At 43.9% G+C, this 22,942-nt stretch overlaps 1 protein-coding gene across 1 annotated transcript in view; it reads right to left on the reverse strand.

Annotated features, from left to right (window-relative positions):
• The window catches only part of LOC104468579 (synapsin-3-like), a 45,504-nt gene that overhangs the window by 7,746 nt on the left and 14,816 nt on the right, over positions 1–22,942 (reverse strand). Inside the window, exons 3-4 of the mRNA XM_010082767.1 lie at positions 12,169–12,260; positions 49–205 (exon numbers count right to left, since the gene is read on the reverse strand). Of these exons, the coding sequence (XP_010081069.1) occupies positions 49–205; positions 12,169–12,260 (249 nt within the window). The remainder of the gene's footprint in view (positions 1–48; positions 206–12,168; positions 12,261–22,942) is intronic.

A 22,942-nucleotide genomic window follows, 5' to 3' on the forward strand; every position in this document is an offset into this window, starting at 1 on the left:
TATCTACGTTGCAGTCTTGGCATGTGGTAGAGCTGGATTGTCACTTACCACCCAGGGCTTGCTGCAGAAATTGTAGATGGAGTAGAGGGAGTTGACTGTATGGACACCACCATACTGGAGGCCAATGATGAGGCTGCGGAAGTCCTCTCCCAGTGCCATGCTGTAGGCATGCTGCCGGATCAGGATGAAGTCGGGCTTGAAGGACCTGGAAGAGATGAGGGGAGTGATGTTTTACTTTCAAAACCTCGGCAACCCTTCTAGCCTCTCCCTATTTCTTCTCCTTCCTTTCCATTTTAATTAATGCATGTTTACTCTTCTTTGTGCCTCTTGTCATGGGTTGCTTGTGTTAGAAGGCAACAAACCAAACAAAACCCCCTAGTCATTAAAAAAAGGAAACATCTAACATAGCTGCAAGTGTGAGAGTGCAGAAAAAGGACAAAGAGATTTGCTGCAGTTTCCATATCACTCAGGCATGCACAAGAAAAGGCCACAGGCGGAGCCAAGGGTCATAAATTCACTGGTGGGGGATTCTCTTTTCTTTCTGAAAGCTTGGCCATATTTGGCAAGCTCGTTGCAATGTGCAGTGCAGATGAGGGAGCAACTTTGTTTCCTGATGATTGAACTCGATATTGAAGCAATGCCCAGTGGGTGGGAAGATCATGAGGGATTTCTAAAAGCTATCGTGCACATCCTTGCATTGGCATATATTCCCCCTTTAATCAGTTTACTACATACGCAGCACATCCCCGGCTCTTATGGCTATGAGTCAACAAGTAAAGGACAGGCATGCTAATGTAATTAATCAAATGAGCTGAGCCCCTCATTCAGTGCTGTGACTCATGGCGTGGACTTCCAGAATATTATTTAGCAAGGCTGGAGCCGGGACTAAGATGGTTCAACAGCAGCAGCTCTCAGCAAACACACAGAAAAGTGAGGCCCTTTCTAGGTAGGCCAGCAGGTGACAGATTATCTTTCAAACAGCCAGATCTCATTCCTTGCTGATGCTGTCTTCTGAGCCATTCAGAAATCTCTAGAAACAGAAGATGGAAAGAAATTTCCCAAAATGGAGATCATCAGTTCATTCTTGAAGATATGGAAGGGGCTTTTCCACAGAAACAGGGGATTATTTTATACTTTAACAGAGGTTACATCAAGAACATTGGAAAAATTTCCATGCTGTATTAAAGTTTTTCAGAGAAATGAGCTCTGTAACCAGGTTCCATTACCTCACTACCCTCAAACATTTTCCTTGCTAAGAGACTATAATTTCTATCCTTTGGATGTATGAGCTGGAAATACTTTGGGTTTATAGCCCCTATTTATATTTCCATCATTCTGGCAGGGAAATCCAAGATGGTGACTCTGGGCCAGATTGTGGCAACAATACTGTATGCAAAACCCAGTGCAGCTTTGTTGTTTTAAAGCTGTTCATTTTGTTTGTTGGCCTTGGGCTTTTGTTATCACCCAAGACATGGTGAAGAGCATGCTCTGCCTTTGTGATGAAAGAAGCCAGGCTTTGGAAATATTATGACTCCCTCCCACAGGGTATTTTTAAACCCAGGCATGTTCCCTAATGTTCTTGGCACCAAAGGCGGTGCTTTCTTCCAGCAGCGAGATGCATAATGAGCATTGGGAGGGCTGCGCTATCACTGTGCAGCTGATTTATGGACCTCCCTGGTGTCAATGGGGGTGAGGCGAGTGGTGACCCCCTGCTGAGAAACAGTAAGCCAATACAAATCTTAGAAAGCTTGAGCTGTTCCATTCTGCTGGACTTGCCATGTAGAAAGTACCCCGAAGGGGTACCAGAGCACAGGTCCTCAGGAGGAATTAATCAGCTTCCTAGGACCAGGACTCAATGTTTGCACTGAGTTACTAAACAGTTGTGTTGCCTGGAGGGGCAGGAGCTTCAGGCATGTCCCTCCTTCATTCAGCTTTCTGAGCACAAGAAGAAGAAAATAGCCCCTCTTACAGCCCAAGCCTTTCCCCAGACTTGACTTAGGGAGCAGCACTTACTGGGGCTGCATGGTAATGATTCAGATCATTGTCCTGGTCTCCCCAGAGGAAGCAGCAATGTTTGCTCTTGAACGTATCCCCCAGTGTCCCCAGGGTGGGGATGTGGTGCTGTGGTGCTGTGGTGGGGATGAAGCATGTAAATAAGTGTGGCTGGCGGGGAGGGGAGGACACGCAGTGGCTGGGAAACTGCCCTCAGTGGCTTTACTTCTGCCAGCCAAAAGTTTAGAAAAAAAACTCATCTTTTCAGATCCTGGCAAAAGAAGAGTTTTTCAACTTCGAAGATGGACACAAGAATACAGAATTAACGTAGAAAAGCCTATTCTCAAACTCTGAATCATGTAGGAAAGCAGAGTACTCTCTCACGTGGCAGATGAGGAGTGAATCTAGCTAAAGAGAAGGTGGACACTGAATCCCTGTTTTGAACCATGGGACAATGAGGATGTTCCCATGGATACTGAGAACAAGGCAGAGGAGTGCAGGGCCTGGGAGTAGCTGTGAATAAACATCAGCTGGAGAGCCCTGGAGTCCACGAGATGTTTCTCACGGAGAAGCAGAGACCAGTGGCAAAATGTGAGGAGAGGGGCTAGGAAGGATAGCAACCAGTAAAAGGGAAATGAATAGTCATATAAGAGTGGTGGTGTGAAAACTGAATAACTGGGGTTACCAGTGATCTGGGGGGGAAAGTGCTTAATCGCTTCACACGAGAATTCTTGCTTTTTTGGTAGAAGATACTTTTGCAAGCTACCTCTCAGTCTCAGAGCTTGTAAAGCTTAAGCTAATATACTGAGCCTTGGATTTGGAATAGCTAGTCACATATCTGTTTTCTTTGCTAGCTCAACCTGACCCAGTAACATCTCCCATGATAAAGAGTTCAGATCCTTGACAGACAGACAGGTTAGGCAGAAGTCCCACATTTGAAACACCATTGCCAAAACCTGTGCTGTGGTCCTAAGCACCTGAGTCTGGCAGGACTAGGAGAGCAATGGCAGGAGCACACACCTTTCCTCTTCACTAGATCTGTCGAGCCAGCACTCAGATGACCACAAATGGTCTCGAACAAAACTATACCTAGACCCCTTCTAAAGACAGGTCTTGGGAATGGGTTTTGTCACAGAAAGAATACAGGAGAGCCCACTCAAACATCTAAAGGACAGGGAGATGGTATAGGTAAATGGAACTAAAAGTAGACCATGTATTTAAAACACATTGGTAATAAGCTGTGCTCTGCATGTTAGTGCAGTGCCTTTCCTGGGATGCATGGCAGACACATACCTGAAGGTGTGAATCTTCCTTAGCATGATAGCCAGACAGATGAAGCTTCCAGGAGAAAGCTGGAGCCCATCTTTGGCCACAACCCTTTTACAGAAGCCCTTTCTCAGACCCCAAGAGCTCAGTTCTCATTTAGAGTTTGTCTCCTAGCATTTCCTGGCAAAATAAAGGCCACTAAGATGCATGTAACATGTTCCCAGAGTGGCATAGAGATGCAAGAATCCTCTGTTTAAAAAAAAAATAAAAAAACCGAGGAGACTGGAAAAGTTTCATTTACAGATTGAAATAGCTGGTAGGATTTAATTTTCCTCTGAAACGGAAAGGTGCTTTCCTTTCAGATCATCTTGCCACAGGCAATGGCCTCTGCCACACACGGGACACTTTCAGTGCTCTGACTGGTGCAGACTGAACCAGCCGACCCCAAGCGAAGCAGCCCCCCAGAGGTCCGTGTGGCTGTTCCTTGCTTTGTACTAGTTGCCTCCTTGTCCCCGATGCTAGCCAAGGCACCTGGAAGCTGCTCAGCCTATCTGTCCTCCTGGCAACTGAGATTGGCCAGTGATTACCAGAGTCAATCACCCCCAGGTGATGACAAGTGTCTGGCTAGGAAGCTGCCAGTCCTGAGCCTGGATTCTGACAGTATGGTGCAGGATGCTTGTTTGCATTTGACTAACTCTTTTACAAGTTGTTCCAATGCATTTTAGCAGTCTCTTTCTTTCTTTGTGGTAAAACTAGATTTTAGAGACAAACCTAAGTATAAAGCCTGGACCCAAAATGCCTAATAGGAAGAGATCTGACTGTAGAATATAATTTCTTAGGTTGGACCCATCTACTCTGAAATCTTTGACAGCATTAGGTGTCTTGGAAACAGTTTTGTCAGAAATGAGGGAATATAAAACAACTTTAAGAGATTCCTGATATTAAATATGGAAGTCAAATACCTCAGGAGCAGCAGTAGCTATTCTGGTAACCATGTGTCTAACTTCTCTAATTAGGAGACGAGAACCAGCTCTGAAAAGATTGTCGATAACACTTCTCTGCAGAAAGCAGGTCCCCAGACTGCTTTGGGGTAGAGAAGATGATGACAGCAAATCCTGCTGGGAGGTTTCATGCCCTAAAGAGATTTCCTATTTCTTTTTGCTGCATATAGCCATAACTCTGCCTTGCTTTCTCGTCCTTCAGCTTTTCTCACTGAAGCACAAAAAGCTTCATGGGCATGAATAGACAAGAATAGATTATGTTGTCAAAATACCTTTTAGTGATCCCTTCCACCTCTCATTGTGGATAATGACCTGCAGCCAAAGGATAGACCTGCTTTATACGTTAGCACCATGGTGGGTTTAGAGAGCTTCTTGCTTGTGCTGTGGAAGAGGGATGGGCTCTCCTGCTCTCTTTCTTAAAGAGTGCTAGTCTTACAAGGCACTTGGCCCTTCATGTTGATAGAAAAAAATCTTCCTTGTGCACTGAAGAAGCTCATTCTCACTTCAGGTTCTGTCTACCCTCCCTTATTCAAGGAGGCTTTATTCAGTTTTCTGACACTTCCCAGTGATCAACATATTCTGAGTAAAAGTTCTCTTCCAGAGCCTTTCCTATCTGCTTGGCATGACACAGAGGGGAAGAAAAGTGCATAATTAAGCAATATAATACAACAAGCTTTGCATTACTGGCACTTGATGGAGCCTTTAAGCAATTTTCTGAGACACAAGTCCAAGCCATAAGTGGCTGCAACTACCTGAGAAATGCAATAGTCACTCCAAATATGCAGTGCTTCAGTTGTCGTAGAGCTAACAGAAAATGGCATTTACAATTAGGAACAAGTTATTTTTGTGCATTACTTGGGTGTTAAATAGTATTGTTATTACATTACTGAAAAGTAATAAATCTATGACATTTTCACCCCTCAGAATATTAGATCTAATGTTATGTTGAATGTAATAGTAAAATGGTAAATTTGCTAAGAAAAAAATATAATCTCAGTCAAAACCTCATGTCCTGTTTTCCACAGAAAGAAGTAAACCCTGTTAATAAAAAGAAGTAAACCCTAACTAATAAAAAGTTCTTCAAAGAAAGAATGAACATGATTACTTATATGAATAAGGTAATGCAGAGCTGGTGTTAGAGAAACAAGAAAGCAATATGGAATAAAGAATGACCTCTCTTTACCAGGCTGGAGGAGAGGAGCAGGGGGTATTTTGGAACACTGTAATAGAGAATGGCTGGGGAAAAAAAATAGAGTGTGAGGGAGATCAGTGTAGCAAAAGCAGCAGGAACCAGGAATCATGGTTGCAATGGGACCAGTACCACTATATGCAGATGAGGACACCCTGGAAGATGCTCTGATTTGTTTCTCAGCAACAGACCAGTGGTCAATGAGCCATAAAATCACACGTCACACACTCTCTGAACTGTATTGTGGCAGTCTCCTAAGTTTGCCATATGTTTTACTTGTAAACTGATCAGCCTTGACAAGGAAAAACATGTGGACCCAGATGATTTCTCAAAGAAGTAACCACCACACCTGCCAACAGCAGCTTGCCTACAAAATGCTTGTGACCCAAAGCTCTTACAGAAGGTGATCTGAATACTTTCCAACATCACAGAATAAAGTCATAGAGTAGTTTAGGTCAGAGAGGATCCCTGGAGATCATCTGGCTCAGCACACTGCTCCTTGCAGGGCTAATTTTAAAGTGACATTAGGTTGATCAGGGTCTTGTCCAGACAAATTCTGAATTTTCGCAAGGATGAAGATCTCCTAGCCTCTCCGGGCACTTGTTCCTGTATTTGACCACCCTCACTGTGGAAGCTTTTTAAAAATTTGTATCTAGTTGGAATTTCACCTGCTGCAACTTGCGACTGTTGTTTCTTTTCCTTTGACTGTACACCTTCAATAAGAGTCTGTCTTAATTTTCTTTACACCCTCCTCTTAGTTGCCTGATGGCTGTAGGTGGATACCCCTCAGCCTCCTCTTACAGACTGAACAAAGCCATCTCTGTTTCTCCTTGGGTGTCTTTGGTCCAGTTCAATGAGCCTGGTGGCCTTTCACTCAACTTGTTCCAGTTTATGAATACTTTTTCTGTACTGGGGAGCTCACAGCTGGACACAGTACTCCAGATGTGAACAGTGTCTCATTAGCTACACACTTGCTAATATCGCCCTGTGAGCCATTTGGCTTCTTCCTACAGGTTCTTTTGTGCAGAGCTGTTTTCTCTTCAGCTGCCCTCCAGCAGTACTGGGTTTATTCCTCCCCGATGGCAAGACTCTGCGATTGTCCTTATTGAACTTCATGAGGTTTCTGTTGGCCCATTTCCCCAGTTGTTGAGGTGCTTCTGAATGGCAGCTCTGCCCTCTGGCGTACCTGTCACTTCTTGCCCTCCAATGCCACCCATGCCACCCATGACCTTGTTGAGGCTGCACTTTGTCCCAATATGAGGCCATTAATGAAGATCCACCTCAACCAGTACAGTGCAGGTGCAGCATGGCTCAGCCCTTCACTTCTCTGTTTGCCATTCCTTGGAAGAAGCCTTAGTAAAAACACACGTAGAAAGGAGATGAATTAAGGCAGGATTGGAAAAAAAAAATAAAGCAGCCGATCAAGACTGAAACAATCTACAACAGTCTTTAATCATTCTTGCATTCAGTCCAGGATTAACTAATTAATGAGTGCTCTAGGCTCTGGCTGCACATTTCTTATTGGAAAGAATTACTGTAAATGTGAAAAGGGCCAGGGAGCAGTTTAGTCTCTGAGATGCTCCCCACCCTGGTCTGCTCAGAGTGACTTTTGCTTTCTGCCAGCTGCCTGCATGCCAAATGTTTTCCCAATAACTGTCAGCATCCTGCCTGCACATCGGCTGGGCGCCAGCTGCTGGGGAGGTGAAGGGGGACATTATTCATCTGGGAGATCAGTAAGCCCTGAAGAGAGAAGCAGGTCTACAGGCAGCTGTTTAGCAGCAGGAGCTGAGTTGGAAGCAACTGAGAATAAATACATAAATAAGCATACCCCAAATTCTCTTCTCTTTTTAAGCTCATGCTCAAAAAAAGAGGAGGACAGGCAGGTGGGGGATGGGGGAGATAGTGGTGAAAGATGATGGTAAGCTATCCCCCATGTGGGAACCAATTCTCAGTTTATGAATGTTTACTGGAGGTCTTAAATTGCTTTGTGTATAATTGCAGCTTGCCAGGGTCTACCCTATCTGCCACCTTGTCCCAGCCCATTATCTCTGCAGGGTATTTAGGTAAGGGAAGTGGTCATTTGGCACGTTGGTGTTTTGTCTAAAGTGCACTTTCAAAAGCTTACATGCAGTTACACACACTTCTCCATTACATTTACACATTACCATGCCATTGATGGAAAAATATTGCCCAAATGTTGCTCAGTGTTAAATATATAACACATATTGTACTATACAGTGTAGCACAATCTGTGAATCTTAGGAGAACTATGTGCTCAATGTATTTTTCCATCTGGCTTCTAGGAACCTAAACTCTCCCAATCAGTTTCTCCTATTTTTTTCTCCCATCTGCATCTTCAGATAAATTTCAAGAATTTTGGTTTGGAAGCAACAAAAAGACAGAAAAAGATATTCTAAAAAAGACCCCAATTAGATGAAGAGTTAAATTTAAAGACAGGGACTAGACAGAGCCTAAGGTTCCTCTCTGACACAAGTTTCCTGGAAGATGAGAAGCTGGAAGGTGACCTACTGCCTACCAATACTTCCTACATCAGAGTCCAAGGACAGTAGCTACTCCCATAACCTCCCTGGATATTCTCTCTGCAGCACTGCAAGAAACCACCAACTCTTGTGAATGAATAGTCCTCAAGAGAGAAGAAAATATCCATCTCATAGCAACATGCAGCTGCGTGTGGTGAGAAAGCATGGCCTCTGTAGGCTAGAAAACCCACATACCTTCTTCAGGGAGCAGCTTGTCAATGGCCCTGTGGGGTGGTTGAACCCACTGGAATGGGAAAAGGTGCAGTTGGAAAGGGACAGTATCCTCATTGGGCTTTAAAGAGTCTTGCGTCTTGGAGCAGGCAGACCTTTTTTAGCCAGAGTATGTCTCCTGGGGTCTGCAAGCTCTGAACAGCAGGAAAACACCTGCTGCTGGGCTAGCCAGTTTCTCCCCCACTCCCACAATGTAAAAGGATTTGCTCCTCATGCTGTGATTGTACTGCAGCTTGCAGTGCAAAAATACGTTTTGGGAAAAGAAGCACTTTCAGATCCTGGTCTATTTGGGATGGTGATTCTACAGGCTGCCATCCTGCAATGAGAACTCAGAGCATAGTAGAAGCACTGAATCAGCTGTAACCAACAGGTAGGTCAATTAAAGGAATGAATGGGCTTGTATGGAGGAATCAGAGCATTCACTGACCCCACCACAGCTGTGAGTGACAAGGGCGAGCAGTGTGAGACACACACATTCTAATACAGACCAGCTAAATTCAGGCAAGGCCTGTAGGACTAAACACCACTCTGTGCTAGAGATCCTACTCCACAGCAAGGCTTTGTCCACCGCGCTCAGCTCCTCTTTGCTTTGCTGTCGGTTTTGTCACCCCTCCCCACTTGCCAGGGCCATTGCTCCACGCAGGGTCCTCCCCATTTCAGACCCCAGGCATCTCCTGGGCCATCAGCTGTTGTTGTTGTACTGTGGTATTACAGTGAGTCTGTGTACCACACTGCAAGTGGTATGGCCGCCACTGTGGTAGGTCCCATGCAGACACCCAAAAATGTGCTTTCTCCCCTGGATGATCAGCCCCAATGGCAAAAGAGCCAGCTCCACAGGGAGACAGGAGATGAGAGCAGTCTGGTGCATGATTAATTCATATCCTTAAAAGTCTGAAATGCTCCCAAAGACATTAGTACTCCCCATGTAAGAAAGCTGTCCAGATTTTCAACATATCCCTGCCTTATTCCCACATCTACTGGAATTAATAGCTGAAGGCTTGTAAAGCCCAAAAGGCAAACACAGAACTGCGTTTAATCTAATGCAGAGGCTGAGATCATAGTTTGGGAGTCTAAGTGTTGTCAGAAGCAGAGACAGCCCAAATTCTCATTTATACTAAGACACTTTTATAATATCCTGAAAGCACAAATGCACCTCAGAGTGGGTGCAGTGCTAGCACTGATGGCCTCTTTGCACTGTGGAAACACTGGTATGAAGGGCCCTTCAGAGAAATGAAGACTGGTGAAAATGAAAAGCCCATTCCTTACATCTAACCCCAGCAGAGGTGACACAGCCCAAGAGCTTTCTGAGGTAAATTAGACTCCAGACAGCTCATTCTTTCTGTGTCTCTCTGTGTGTGCGTGCAAAAGGAAGCTGTGGATGATCTGGAAGGAAGGTGAAGAACCCACCCAAGTGTTTTAAAAGCAGGCATCAGCCCACACTTGTTTTTTCACACTGCTTAGTAGTGCAGCCATCGTACCCAAAAATGGCTCCTTTTCTCTGTTGAAGAGAAGTGCCACCTCCTGTTTCGCATATTTAACTTTTCCCTGGGGAAGCTCTGGTGCCAATTGTACTCAAATAAGTGCTGGTATAACAAGGACCAATGCATAGGACACTCTCCTCTGCCAGCTGTGGCTGAGCCCAAGGCTGCTCCTGGTGCCCACCTCATGCCCCTGCACTGTCCTCAGTCAGGGGATGTGTTTTGCAGAGCACTGAAGTAGGAAAGTGCTTGCTACAGACTGCATGAGATACTCCACGACCAACTCATTTTCTTCTAACTTTGAAGAAAATGTGCTGAATAGGCTGATGGAGCCATCACATACCATGGTGGAAGTGGCACAGAAAACACACATGCAATTTTTTAGATTTGTTAGATGATAGTTTCTTTCTCCAGTAGCACATTTCACTGCTCAGTACCAGTATGCTCTGTAATTCACCTTCCAAAGAGAAGAAAGGTTTTTATTTCTCTAACTTCTAAAGTATTGGTAGGAGTGGCTGTGGGAGTCGGCTGGCCTGGGCTCTCAAACTTGCCGAGCTGGGCAAGGCACGGGCACATCAGCACAGGCTGTAAAACAAACGCTAGGGCTTGTAAGGACTATAATAAACCACGGACAACACATACTATATAAATTTGGTATCCAGACAAGTATGTATTTGCCAAATCCACCTCCCACAACACAAATGCATGTGTCCTTAACATGCACAGAAGAAAACAAAAAAATGAACTAATGCTATTCATAAACCAATGCATTTTCATATGTAAATAACCATGAAAAAGGCTAGCTCTGATACCTATGCATTTACTGCTAGGAGAAATATGGACACCATGCCCCAGACACTCTTGTGAAATAAATTTTGTCTTCAGTTTCAGTTTAATAGCTCAAGATCTTTCTGCCAGACGTATGAATGGATTTGGGAGGAAAGGCACAGGAAAGAAAATGAAGATGTGATCAACCTAGGAAATGGTTCTTGGGAAACTTTCCAGCGTCATGAACAAGTGAACACAAGAGCGCATTAGTACGTCACACTGTCTGATGGATGCTCCAGTGGCTGGTTCATGGGACATATGCTTTGTTTCACTGAGAAACAGACATTTCTGGGATGAGAGAAAGCAAATGGATATAACAGACTCAACCTTTAAAGTTTTTAGCAGAGACTAATGAAATTGTACCAAAGAACGAATGGAGACCTGTGGACATACTAAGAGATGTCAAAAGCTGAAATGGACTGATGGACCACAGTCATAGCTAATTGACAGTGACAAGCTTTGCTTTGCACTGTTTGGACTGGAAATTACATCTTGAAAAGTTAAACTGAGGCCAGGACTCTCAGAATCACCATTTTTTTCAACTGTTCTAATAATCCCTTTTGAAAATATTCCTACATGCTATATTATGTATCTCTATGTGTTTCTGAACAAGAAGCAAACAGACAAAAGCATTGATTAAATGTGTGAACAATATTAAACTCAGAGATGCAATTTAGACTGAAAAGCACAAAGGGATTGTACAAAAAGAAGTAGGGAGATTAGAAAAATGGATTGGGAATAGCAATGAGATTTCAACACAAACAAAGAAAAGCTATTGTATCAAAGATGAAATGTAGAGTTGGAAGTTGTAATGACAGAAACCTATAAAGATGTAGGCTTGGGAATAAAAGGGTGAGAGGTAATAGCAGGGCTATGTAAACATAGATGTTTTACCATCATGCACAGATATGACAATTTACACTGCTCTTCATATAGCACCAGTAAGAATGCATCTAACATTAACTCCAAATTGAGAGCACTCTGGTATCAGAAAGAAGGGGAAGAATGCTTTTGGAAAGAGAATCGGGTGTGTGACTGGGGAAGCATTGCTCAGGAAAAGAGTCTGCTTGCAATGACCACAGCTACAAAGTAATGCTATGAGGGGTAGAAATCCCCATCAAACAGAGATATGGTATTACCTCTGAGATATACCACAGGGCAAGGCCAGGGTACTGGGAATCTCTGGCAAAAAAAGTGTTATTTCAGGAGCAAATCAGGCTGCAATGATAACAGTCATGGAAAGGCTTTGTCCACCAGGATCCAGGACCTGATACAGGTAGGCTAATAAATGCAAACCACTGTTTACAGTGCAGCTTAGTTGACATAGAAAGAGAGAGAAATCATGGGAAAGGATTCATTGTCCCTTTATTGGGACACTTGAGGCTAAAACGAACCTGAAAAGGACGCACTTGTGGTTTCATGAAGGGTCTAGACTGGTAACAATGACTGTACAGCATAATGTGCAACTGAGACCTGATATAAAACCACCGGTCAGGTCAGTCTTTCCACCACTTCCAGAAAACCTTGAAGTCATCAGGACTATGTTGCCCTAGTTCAGATGCTGGTCAGACCCTGCGGTCATCCTGCTTGCCCCAGCATTGCTCCAGAAAGCCCAATTTTCAAGAAAAGCTGGTGTTCCTCACCTTACCACCTTGGTGCCATTCCTCATGACCTGCATGTCCACCATGCAGCCGCCCATGACGTAAGCAGCCAGGTTCAGCTCGGAGAACTCAGCCTGGAGCAGAGCAAAAGGACAGAATGTTACTTGAGGACAGCAGAGACACAAACACACAGACACAGAATTGTCTTCGGCTGGAATATGCCTTTCATTCTTTCTCTTTATTTTTTCTTTTTCTTTTTTTTTTCTCTTTTTTTTTCTTCTGTGAGGCAATGAGAGATCCAATTACAGCTGATTTGCCCTGGAGAGACTGCAGAAGTATTTACAGCTCCCACACTTGGGGTGTACAAGTATACAGGATTAGGTTTATTGCAGTAATAAGTACTGAAGGAATTACGAATGAGCAAACTGAAAAACGCATACAGGAAAGAATAATGATAATAAAAAGAGGTAAGGTCATTTGAATTCAAATTCCAAGTTTCCACTTGGAAACATCCATTTAGAATTATGTCCAAGTTGGCTGTTGTGTCATTGGCCAGCTATAAACCTAACACAAAAGATTTAAACTTCCCTACATAGCTAAAAAGCCTCATTATGCTGCCGGAAGGTGATAAGCAGAGAAACCCACCTGATACAGTTTACTTATTAAGATTTTAACTATTAAAGAGTTAGCAAAGTTGGGTAGGTTATTAACAGTACTACCTAATTATTAAAACACTTTATCTTTTAAAAGAGGTGTGACATACAAGGCCGGAAAGCTTGGCGAGGAATATTTAAACTATGGGGAGCAAAAGGCAATGTGCATGGGGGTGATTATGACTGCAGTGTGTGTCAGAGAAGGTTAAGACACAAATCGGAGTGATTAACTGGGCTAGAGGTGTGATAATCCTCCTGCATGGTCACTGGCTCTGCTGCCCCTCAGACAGAAGTGCCAGCGAGACTCAATGGCCTCAGGCCACCCTCAGCAGGAGGAGGATGGCAGGTTTAGCTGAGCAGCCCTGGTCTTGGGCTCCAAATCCTAAGTCTAGTCTTTATGAGTGAATTAGTAGATCCCGGACTGGAATAGCCTACTGTTGTGCCATGCAAGTCCTCCCTGTCCAGCATGATGCAAACATACCTTTATGGATTCAGAATTCTATATTAAATTAGTACCTGTGTATATAAGCAATCAGCTTTCAGTATTTGAGATAGAAAATTTCTCCCTTACGACAGGTTTTTTTTTCCCTTCTTGTTAATGTGTTTCTTTCAGACTTAGTATGATGGAGAATGGGCAGCAGTAAAATTACCTTCTAAACAGTGGCTACCAGAGCACTTGGATGGTGTTGCTAATGCTTGTGACTTTATTGAGAATCTTGTACAGTTTAATGTTCTTCTGATACTTCTACTAGCTGGAACCAAAAGATAGTGCCAGGAACAACTTTCATACAGAAAAAAAAAAAAAAAAAAAGCAAAAAAGCAAAAAAGCATGTTTTGTCCTCACGAACACATGGAAAAAAATTTCCAGTGAAGAACTAGTGCACCTGTAAAGGCTCAGAGGCCAGACGACAAAATGAAAAAACCACTTTCGACTTTCTTTTTTTAAAATGCACATAATTTTAAAGCAATGACTCTGGACTGGTGACCCGATGATGTAATAAGTTTTCATGTCTGCGGCCCTGTGTAAACTTTTCAAAGCAACACCCTTACATGATCTTACATCATTGTAACTCCCAGTTACAATGAAAGGAGGGGGAAAATTCCTGTTGCCAAGAAATAAATCCTTCTTCAAACACATACACACACACACAGACATACACACACAGAGAGAGGGAATGGCAGTGGTTCAGGTGACTTCCTGGGCTTTTCTTATTAGATTGCACAGTGCTGTCTTGGCCACAGTCATGCTTCTTCAGTCATCATATTGGATCAGAGATAAGAAAATACGTACCTCTAAAAGGCTCCTGAAGTTTCAATAGAAGTAGGGAAGAGAGAGTCCTTGAACAAATTCAGCAAGAGCAGATGCTCTGGGTACCACCAGTGAGCTCCCTAATGGGTCAAGGCAAGTTGACCATACCTGCTTGCTAGCTTACATGTGGGCTGGAGAGGCTCTGAAGACTGGGAAGATGAAAGGATGGTTTTCCCACCCCTGTGTCTGCGTATGCCTCAAGAGCTGTCACTCTGAAAGCAGAGTGTTACTGAGCTGGACCTCCAGCTTCTGCAGCTGAGGGATGCATCATCTGATGTGAACACCAGAGCAAGAGAGGGCAGTTTTAGGTCTGTGATTTAATTTTTTTATGCTTTTCTTCCATTTTTTTTTCCATAATGGCTTTGTATTAAAGAGCTCAACATTCTGCTTTGCTGGCGGTGAAAATGGGCAATCTTCATTTGATGGCTGGCACTTAGAATCTAAGTCTGTCTGACAGGCGTTGCCCTGAGGCAGTCAGACCAAACAAAGCTGTGTTCAGACACCTGACATCCTAACAGGCCTGGGAATCCCCCAAGCTAGTAAGTACTTCATACCAAACTGCCAGGACCAATTTCAGGCCTGCTGATGTCAAGAACCTGAAGAAAGGGAGAAAGCCCCTTTGGCAACCATTGTCCAGGACAACCTGGTAAGGAGGGGGGAGGAGTAGAAACAGGGTCTGCCAAGACTCAACTACCTCGCCCCCAAAACATCCAGATATACAATCACAGCTGAGGGACAATCCTAATCTTTTCCTGGCATTTGCTCCTGCTTCAATGGACTAAGTTAAGGACCATTGCTGCTTTCATGCAGCTGCTTTGTCCCATCCGACAAGCTGCTGCTAGCTGGAGTTTGGAAAAAGACTGAAAACTTCAGTCAGCAGAAATTGTTTCCTGTTGATTTTCCAGCGCTCCCTGTATTTTTAACTTTGTGGGTTTTGTAGCTTGATGACTTCCCTTGGCTGGGCTTTCAAGTCTGAGATCATCTCCAGCCTGAGTTTACCTTGCAGACAAAGAGGTCTTTGAAAGCAGCCTGTGCAGATAGAATGACAGGTAACTGCATAAAACAGGAGAGCCCAGCTCCCAGTCGCCTTGTGGAGTTGTTTGCATTAGGACTTATTAAATAGAAGCTGGCATTGCATGAGCCTGATGGTGTTTTATACTTGCTTTGCAATGGTGCCAGTGGCTGCAAAAACATTTAGGGCAAGAGTGAACCACGTGTGACAAATGTGACACAATCTGTCTTGAAAAATAACGTAATACAGGCTGTGGGAGGAGAATATTTTGTACCTCTGCGAGGCCTAGATTTGGGAGGATGCCTACAGATGTTTTGAGGATAGTTCTGTTAAAAATGCCTATTTCGGGTATTCAGATTCGGAAATCTCTCCAGATAATTTGGACTAAGTATTAATCTACTCTCAGTTTCTCCCATCAGTGTTTTTAGCCTGTCTTTCTTTCCTAAGGCAGGATCAGCTCTACCTCTGTTGTTGTGTGCAGATACTACATAACCTTCTTGTATCTTCCACAGATGAAGAACCTCCTCAGGCAATCTGTGCCTTAAAAACCTTGGAAAGCTTTCTTGATGTCCAACCTAAATCTCTCCCCTTACTTTTTAAGACTGTAACTTTTTTGTCCGTTACTCCTCCTGCAAAACCTGAAGACTTACTGCTCGAAGACTTAGCCTTCCTTCTTCCTTTTTTTCCCTAGACAAAAAAAAATCCTGTTCTTGTAGGTGATGTGTTTCAGCACAGTGATCAGTATCGTTGCTGATGCTCTGACAGGTCCACAACTCTGACATGACTCTGAGATGCTCTCTGACAGGTCCACAACTTTCTTGAGTTGTAATTACCCAAACTCACTATTATTATTCAGCAGAGACCTGACCATTGCTGAGTAATGTGTAAGGCCACTCACCTTACATATAATACTGCTGTCTCTATGTTCCAGTATGGATTTGTCATATATGCAGCAACATGACTATTTTTTAACTCGTATTCTGTCTGAAATCTACTGTAATCCTTGCATTGCTTTGTCCAGGCTACTGACTTGTCTTCATTTCCTCGTCTTGTGCATCTGCCATTGATGATTGATACATAAGGGGGAGATTTGTCAGCATTTGTAAAAACCTGATAGGAGGTAATAAAGAAGATGGAGCCATACCCTTCTCAGTGGTGCCCAGGGAAAGGACAAGGGGCAATGAGCACAAAATGAAATACACTAAATTCCTTGTAAACACAAGAAAACATCCTTTTTATTGTAATGATGGTCAAACACTGGAACACGTTGCCCAGAGAGGCTGTGGAGTCTCCATCCCTGGAGACACTAAAACCTTTATTGGCCATGGACTTGGGCAACCTGCTCTAGGTGACCTTGCTCAGAGAAGGATATTGGATTATGAGATGTCCAGGTGTGCCTTTCAGCCTCAGCTGTCCTGTGATAAGTTTGGCATCTGGCAGATGTCCTTATTAAACATATCCCTGCATGTCAAGGGGCACCCCAGGAAAGCATCCCAATTTTCTCCTTGAGCAGATGCTGAGGGTCAGTTCATCTTCATTGTGGCACAGGAATGCAGGAACAGGGATGCAAGATAGGTTTTTGGATTTGTGTTCTAGAGGCATGGCAGCTGAGGATTTTTTTTTTTTTTTTTTTTTTTTTGAGCAAGCAGGCTTATTGCACCCATGAAGTGACAAGCACATCAGTGGGTTTTTGAGCTACCAAACTTTCTAAGCCCTCATCTGTACATAACCTAACTAAAAGCTACTCAGGTTGGTTATTGGCCTCTTCTCTAAAGTAACAAGTGATAGGACAAGAGGGAACGGCCTCAAGTTGCACCAGGGGAGGTTTAGGCTAGATACTAGAAAAAATTTCTTCACTGAAAGAGTGATCAGCCATTGGAACAGGCTGCCCATGAAGTGGTGGAGTTGGCATCCCTGGAGGTGTTCAAGAAACTTGTAGATGTGGGGCTTAGGGACATGTTTTAGTGAGTTAGGTGGTGTTGGGTTGGACTTGATGATCCTTGAGGTCTTTTCCAACCTTAACGATTCTATGATTCTATTGCTTAATATGAGACACAAAGTTATATTGGGCTTCTGTGTGAATATTTGCATATATTCCCTAATTTGCACATATACGGCATATACACAAAAATAGCAGAGGTGGTTTTTGCACTGCCAGGGAACCTTTGCGCTTTCCTCAGTGCGACACACCATATGCTATAACACATACACTGGCTTTTTTGGAGGTTGTTTCATCACGTAAATCACAACACTGTTCTACCACTACAGTACGCAGCTTTACATAAGGCACTGCAGAATACCCATATCAGGATCCTAAGCACGAGTTCGGTGTTAAGTCTGACCAGCCCCTTTCACCCACATGGGCGGGGGGAAGGTGGGTTGCCTCGGGGCACTGGAGCCACAGGTGGCTTGCAGGGCACTGGGTCTCTTGTGTGGCTGGAGCTCCCCAGTCTCCATGTCTCTTTCGGCTCTCCCCTACTCACTGATTGTGCCCTGACAAGGCTCTCCACTCTCCCAGTCTTGCTCCTGAAACTCCTCACCAATTATCACTACCCATAAGTTTTTTCTCCCCCTGCCCCATGACACAAAATGCAATCAGAATAACAGGCTGGTCCATGTCACGGCTTAGGCACTAGAGATGAAGAATTACTACTGTCTAATCAAATCACATACATTCCTCCGTGGATTTTATGCTTTAGTTTTTTGTGTATCTTCCCATATGTACAAGGAAGGAAGGCTTTGGCAGACACCAGGCTGCACTCCTGTAACAGCACATTTCACTACAACCTTTACAAACATTTCAAGGGGGAAGTAAGGAATCCATAAATCCTTTACAGGTAGAAGGGTGAATGGATCTTATGGATGTGAACAGAGGGAGGGCTGGGACTGTGTGTGCTTGGTATGCACATGCATGCAGAACTAGACATTACACACCCTATTTCACATGTCTCTATCCTGAGACATCTTCCCCTGGGGAGGCACCCTGCTCCCCACCTGCCTCCAGTACTGGGATTGCTCTCTGAGAGAAAAGGATGGAGAGGGCCCAGCTGGGAGGATGCTGCTGCTGTGCGGCTCCAAGGGGAGCTTCCACAACGGCTCTTCACAAGTACTGAAGTTAGGATACATGGTCCTAGGCTACAGACAGCACTGAAGCTGAAGGCCCACGTGCCTTGAGCTGTGTGAGTGCCTTTTGGTCCATCAGTTCTGATGGCATTTGGAATTGTCTCTTAAATTTTCCTTTTAGAAGTTGTGTGACTACCCAAAAATTGGAGCTTAGGAAAACCAAATTTCTAAATCTTTTGATCCCAGGAAATAGCCAAAAAACATGAACTCTGTAAGCCTCCAAAACCCAATGGAAATTAAAAAAAAATTGAAGATATTATTTATTTAAGAAATTAATGATTTTTGAGTCATCCTTGCTATTTCTCCAGGTCCCTTTATTCATGGTTTCTGAATGCTTGTATGCAGCAAAGCTGTGAGAATTGGTGCTGCTGTTCTTGAAATGCTTTCTGTCTTTCAGCTGGAAAAACAAAACTCTAACATATAATGAATAAAAATTATACACTTATTTAATGAGAGGCTAATCTTCCTCTCATCACGCATGGGTCTGTCAGATTCTACCTTTTGAAAGGACCACTTTAAGCCACAAATGCAAATACCCCTTTAGGATGGGAAATACAATGGAGCTGGAATTCATGATTTGTATTACAATTATCTTCTGTGAGCTCCAAGTACGACTTTTTTCCTGACAATGCTGCCAACGGAGTCATAATCTATACCACAAGACTTTTCCAGAAGCATGTACATAGGAGTTCACTGAATAATCATTCCCTGAAAATAAACCAGGCAGCGGGAACAAGTGAATGAGCTGTGTGAGAAGAATGTATGTCAGACAGACAGACGGACCCACCTCATCACAGCAGGAAATGGTGGGAAGGAGACTGGTGGACAAACAACAGGAATAAAAATTTAGATGAACCTTTTGGCCTCATCACTCCCTCTTCACCCTTTTCACCCCTCTCCACCATCAATTAGCCAATGCCAGGAAAGATGTCTCTGAACATATTAAAATGCCTTTGGGAAATATCTGATGGAAATGTACTCCAAAGGTGGCAGACTCTAAGTGCTGCTTGTTCTTGCCTGCTAGGTCTGTGTTCTCCTCTCTCTCTCCTGGGCTCTCATCGGTCAATGCAGAACACAGGACTGGAAAAGCCCACCAGAGCCATGGGCTCTAATCCCCCTGCAAGCACCAAGTCACAAAACCCGTTCTTAAACCAGTGTATTTATTAAAAGCAGTTGTGTCTCCTTTGTCTCTGTTTTGATAGGATAAACAAACGCAACTCTTTCAGCCTCATCTCCTAAGTCAGGTCTCCACGGTTATACCAGTGACTCTGCACAACTCCTGCTTTGTGGGCATCTCCCTCCCAGACAGGTGGTAAGTGTCCTGCTCATCAGGCCACTGCCCACAGTGTCACAGTCTGTCTGATGGGTCTGTGGCTGTCCCACTCTCAGCCTTGGCTCTCCTTCCCTCTTCTGCTTGTGCCTTGGTGTGCTGGAGACGCATGGCCATGCAGCATCCCCCTTGTGCATGCGGCATGCCTAACACCCAAGAAGACCCCCACACGGCATATGTTATGACCCACATGGGAAACCCCAGAGTCATATGAAATCCTTACAGCATGCAAGGCTTAGTTTTCTCTGGGACAGGGCAGAGAGGGTTGGGAAGGAGTTGCAGAATTACTACCAGCTGCCTCTAGTGACTGAAAAATTTTGACAGAGAATAAGAGCTATGGTATAATTCCTTCTCTTCCTGAATATACTGTGTTTCCTAATGCACCCTGTCCAGTGAAGGACTGAGAAGATAAAAGTAAAATTGATTTCAGAAAACACTAAAAGCAATGAGGTCAACTCCTGTGGCACTTTCAGATTTTTCTTTAAGCTCAACTTAGCCTTAGAGCCATTTAATCAAACATACTTTTTGTTTTGCAAAGGATTTCCCTGGCATTTGTATTTCTAGAGAAAAGAACTGGAGATGTATACACTGCGGTTCTGACAGCTAGAAATCACAAGGCAAGTAAAAGCAACAACATGGATCAAAATCTAAGAACCTTATTTTTAGCATAAAATGGCAATAGTATTTTTAGATTCAGCTGCTCCTTAAAGCTTAAGAGTTTACCTACACTGAGGAAAACTTGAAACATCAGGATTTTAATGGGAACAGGCCAAAGAGATTTTTACTTTTTGATCAGTGTTTCATTCAGTCTTATGGACTATTATAATTGCTCTGGAAGGACTTGTAGTGCAAAAATATCCAAATAATCAATATGTAAGCCAAACTGTCTCCAGAGTAAAAAGGGCCCTGATTCAGGAGAGTGCTTACACTTGCTTCCAACACCTAGCACTCACTCAGCCCTGCGCCTCTCCCCCTGCAGCCAGCAGGGAGAAGGCAGTGGTGTTGCATGCCTGGGTTTCAGTCAAGAGTAGGCAATCATAAATCCCGCAGCCTCTGAAGCATAACTAAATATGTTTTGAGTGTTACACTGAAGATACGAAGAGAAGAAACAAAGGTGGAAACAAAGTCAGACCTCATGTTCATCTTAATGAATGACAGGACACAGCAGAGGCTGGAGAGGGTGTACCCACCGCAGTGTCCCAGGCAACATTCTCTCCTACTCACTGGCATCAGGCGGTGCCCACAGTGTCTCTGGTCTCTTGCTAGTGGTAATGGACCTAGCTGAAGAACAAAGGTCTGGGGATAGTATTGAGGTCAGGCAATGCATGTTTGTGCTAAAGAACAAGAAAACCTTCTTTGAGAGTCCATAAAACCTAGTTTCACACAAGCTGAGACTTAAAAAAGCAGCAGCAAGATGGCATTTAACAGTCTCTTCCCTGTGGATTATCCAGTGTCTAATATGAGCCGAATTCACCTCTTGCAGAAACTCAGTATCTTGAAACTTCTGCCTGTTTCTCCAATTCAGCTGAAATCAGCCAATGCCTTCCACAGTGTTGGGTGTGGGGGATAGACAGAGCGAGACAGCATGATCACATATGTCTTGCATTCCTCGGATGACAGCCAAGGGGGAGAGGCAGCTCAGAGAGCTGGTAGGGGTGTATAACCAGATTAGATAACTGACTTCCCGCTGCTGAGAAAGGGAGAGACAGCGCTGCTTTCAGCACTCTTGTTCCATCACAAATAAGTGATGTTATGACTTAAAAAAAAAAAAAAATCACCTACTATCCTGCTCTGCTTCCCCCAAAGACTGCTGAAATGGCTTCCTAAGAAATAACTAAGATGTAATAGAGATGGAGACGAAAGATGAAGAGAAAAAGCAACAATGCAAACTTGTCCTTCAGTTTAAACCAACTACAGAGCATCCTGGAAGAAAGGCAAAAAAATATTTATGATCAGAAAAAATAGGGCATCTGCTTCTTCCCAATGTGGTTTTTCAAGAGAATTTAACATTTGGATATTTCCTTTCACTGCTTTCTGCCATTCAAACTCCTTTTGTTATTTAGCTTTTCAGATCAAAAGTGTTTTTTCCTATAAAATATAAAAAAAATTTCCTAAGGCAAACTGCATTTCTGGCCAAGTCATTAATGTGTGGTTATCTGAAGCAGGATCAAATGGAAAACTAAATGAACTTACTGGGCAGACCAAGTGGCTCAAGAGGTGCCTGAGAGTCAGACCTTGATCTGATGCAGAGTTTATTCAGAAATAAAGAGCCAAGTTAGGGCGTGTGCACTATGGCGCAGTGTGTGCCATTCACGGAACCGTTATAGTAGTGAAGACCATTGAGCTGGGAACTCAAAGAAAAAGGACCAGGCTGGTAAACACAGTTATTCCCTGGTTTTATTTTTTTTTTCCCCATAAGGAGGCTGGAAGAACATTCATTTTTCAGGTCGGGAGGTCTGCATTCAGCCGCAGGGGACCTGTTCCAGAACAGTTTAGGCTCCTGGATCATGGTTGAAAAAGAGAATGAAGAAGTGAGGAAGGCTCCAGATAATCGGAGTGGGAGCAATGAATAAAAAATCAAACATCAAGAAATACTGAGCAAGGATGAATGGGCAAAAAAAGAAGGGGACAAAAGTCAGAGTTTGAAAAAAGAAATGCCCCTCTCTTGGCCTCAACGATATGCAGAGGGGCCTGAGGTCAGATTCGAGGACTGCCTGTGACAATGCAGCTTCTGTGTTTCCCTTGACAGACAGTGATCCAGCGGGGAGAAGTGAACATCACTTCTGCTTTTGAGGTCTAGGGGAGTCAAAAGGCGTTCCCTGCCCAACATGTGGAGGCTCAGCTGCCTGATCTGAGGGGCAGTGAGGGGGCAAGGGGAAGCAGCCAGGACCCTCGTTCATTGTTCCTCATCTCTCCTACGCTCTGCATGCTTCAGTCACTTGGGCAATGCTGCAGTCACCATGCTGAGTATTTAAAGAAGGCTGCAAGGGGTCTGGCAATGGTCCTCACCAGCAGAATCGCATCAGCCTTATTTGCTTGGTGCAATTTGGTGTCTCGTTGCAAACATGGGCATTCAGCCTGTGTGAAGGATTTCAAGAGACAGAATGGGAAAGTCTCCCTGAAAGAGTCCTTGGGGAAATGTGATAAGCTACCTAGTGACGATGATGAGGGTCATTACTGGGGTTAACCCATCAGGGGTCAAGAGTCCACTTCTGCCCTTCTCCACTCACCAACCCTTTGAAGATAGTTCCTTTATAAGGACTTCAAGTGTAATAACATTTGAGAAAGACTATGAGGGGAAAGGCAGAGGCTGGAGCTTTAAGAAAGAATTAACAGGTAATTTTGAAGAGTACCAGATCTAGCTTTGGAGCTGACCCTGCTTTGAGTGG

The sequence above is a fragment of the Pterocles gutturalis genome, unplaced genomic scaffold (genome assembly GCF_000699245.1).
Source record: "Pterocles gutturalis isolate BGI_N339 unplaced genomic scaffold, ASM69924v1 scaffold2210, whole genome shotgun sequence".
NCBI classification, from domain to species: domain Eukaryota; kingdom Metazoa; phylum Chordata; class Aves; order Pterocliformes; family Pteroclidae; genus Pterocles; species Pterocles gutturalis.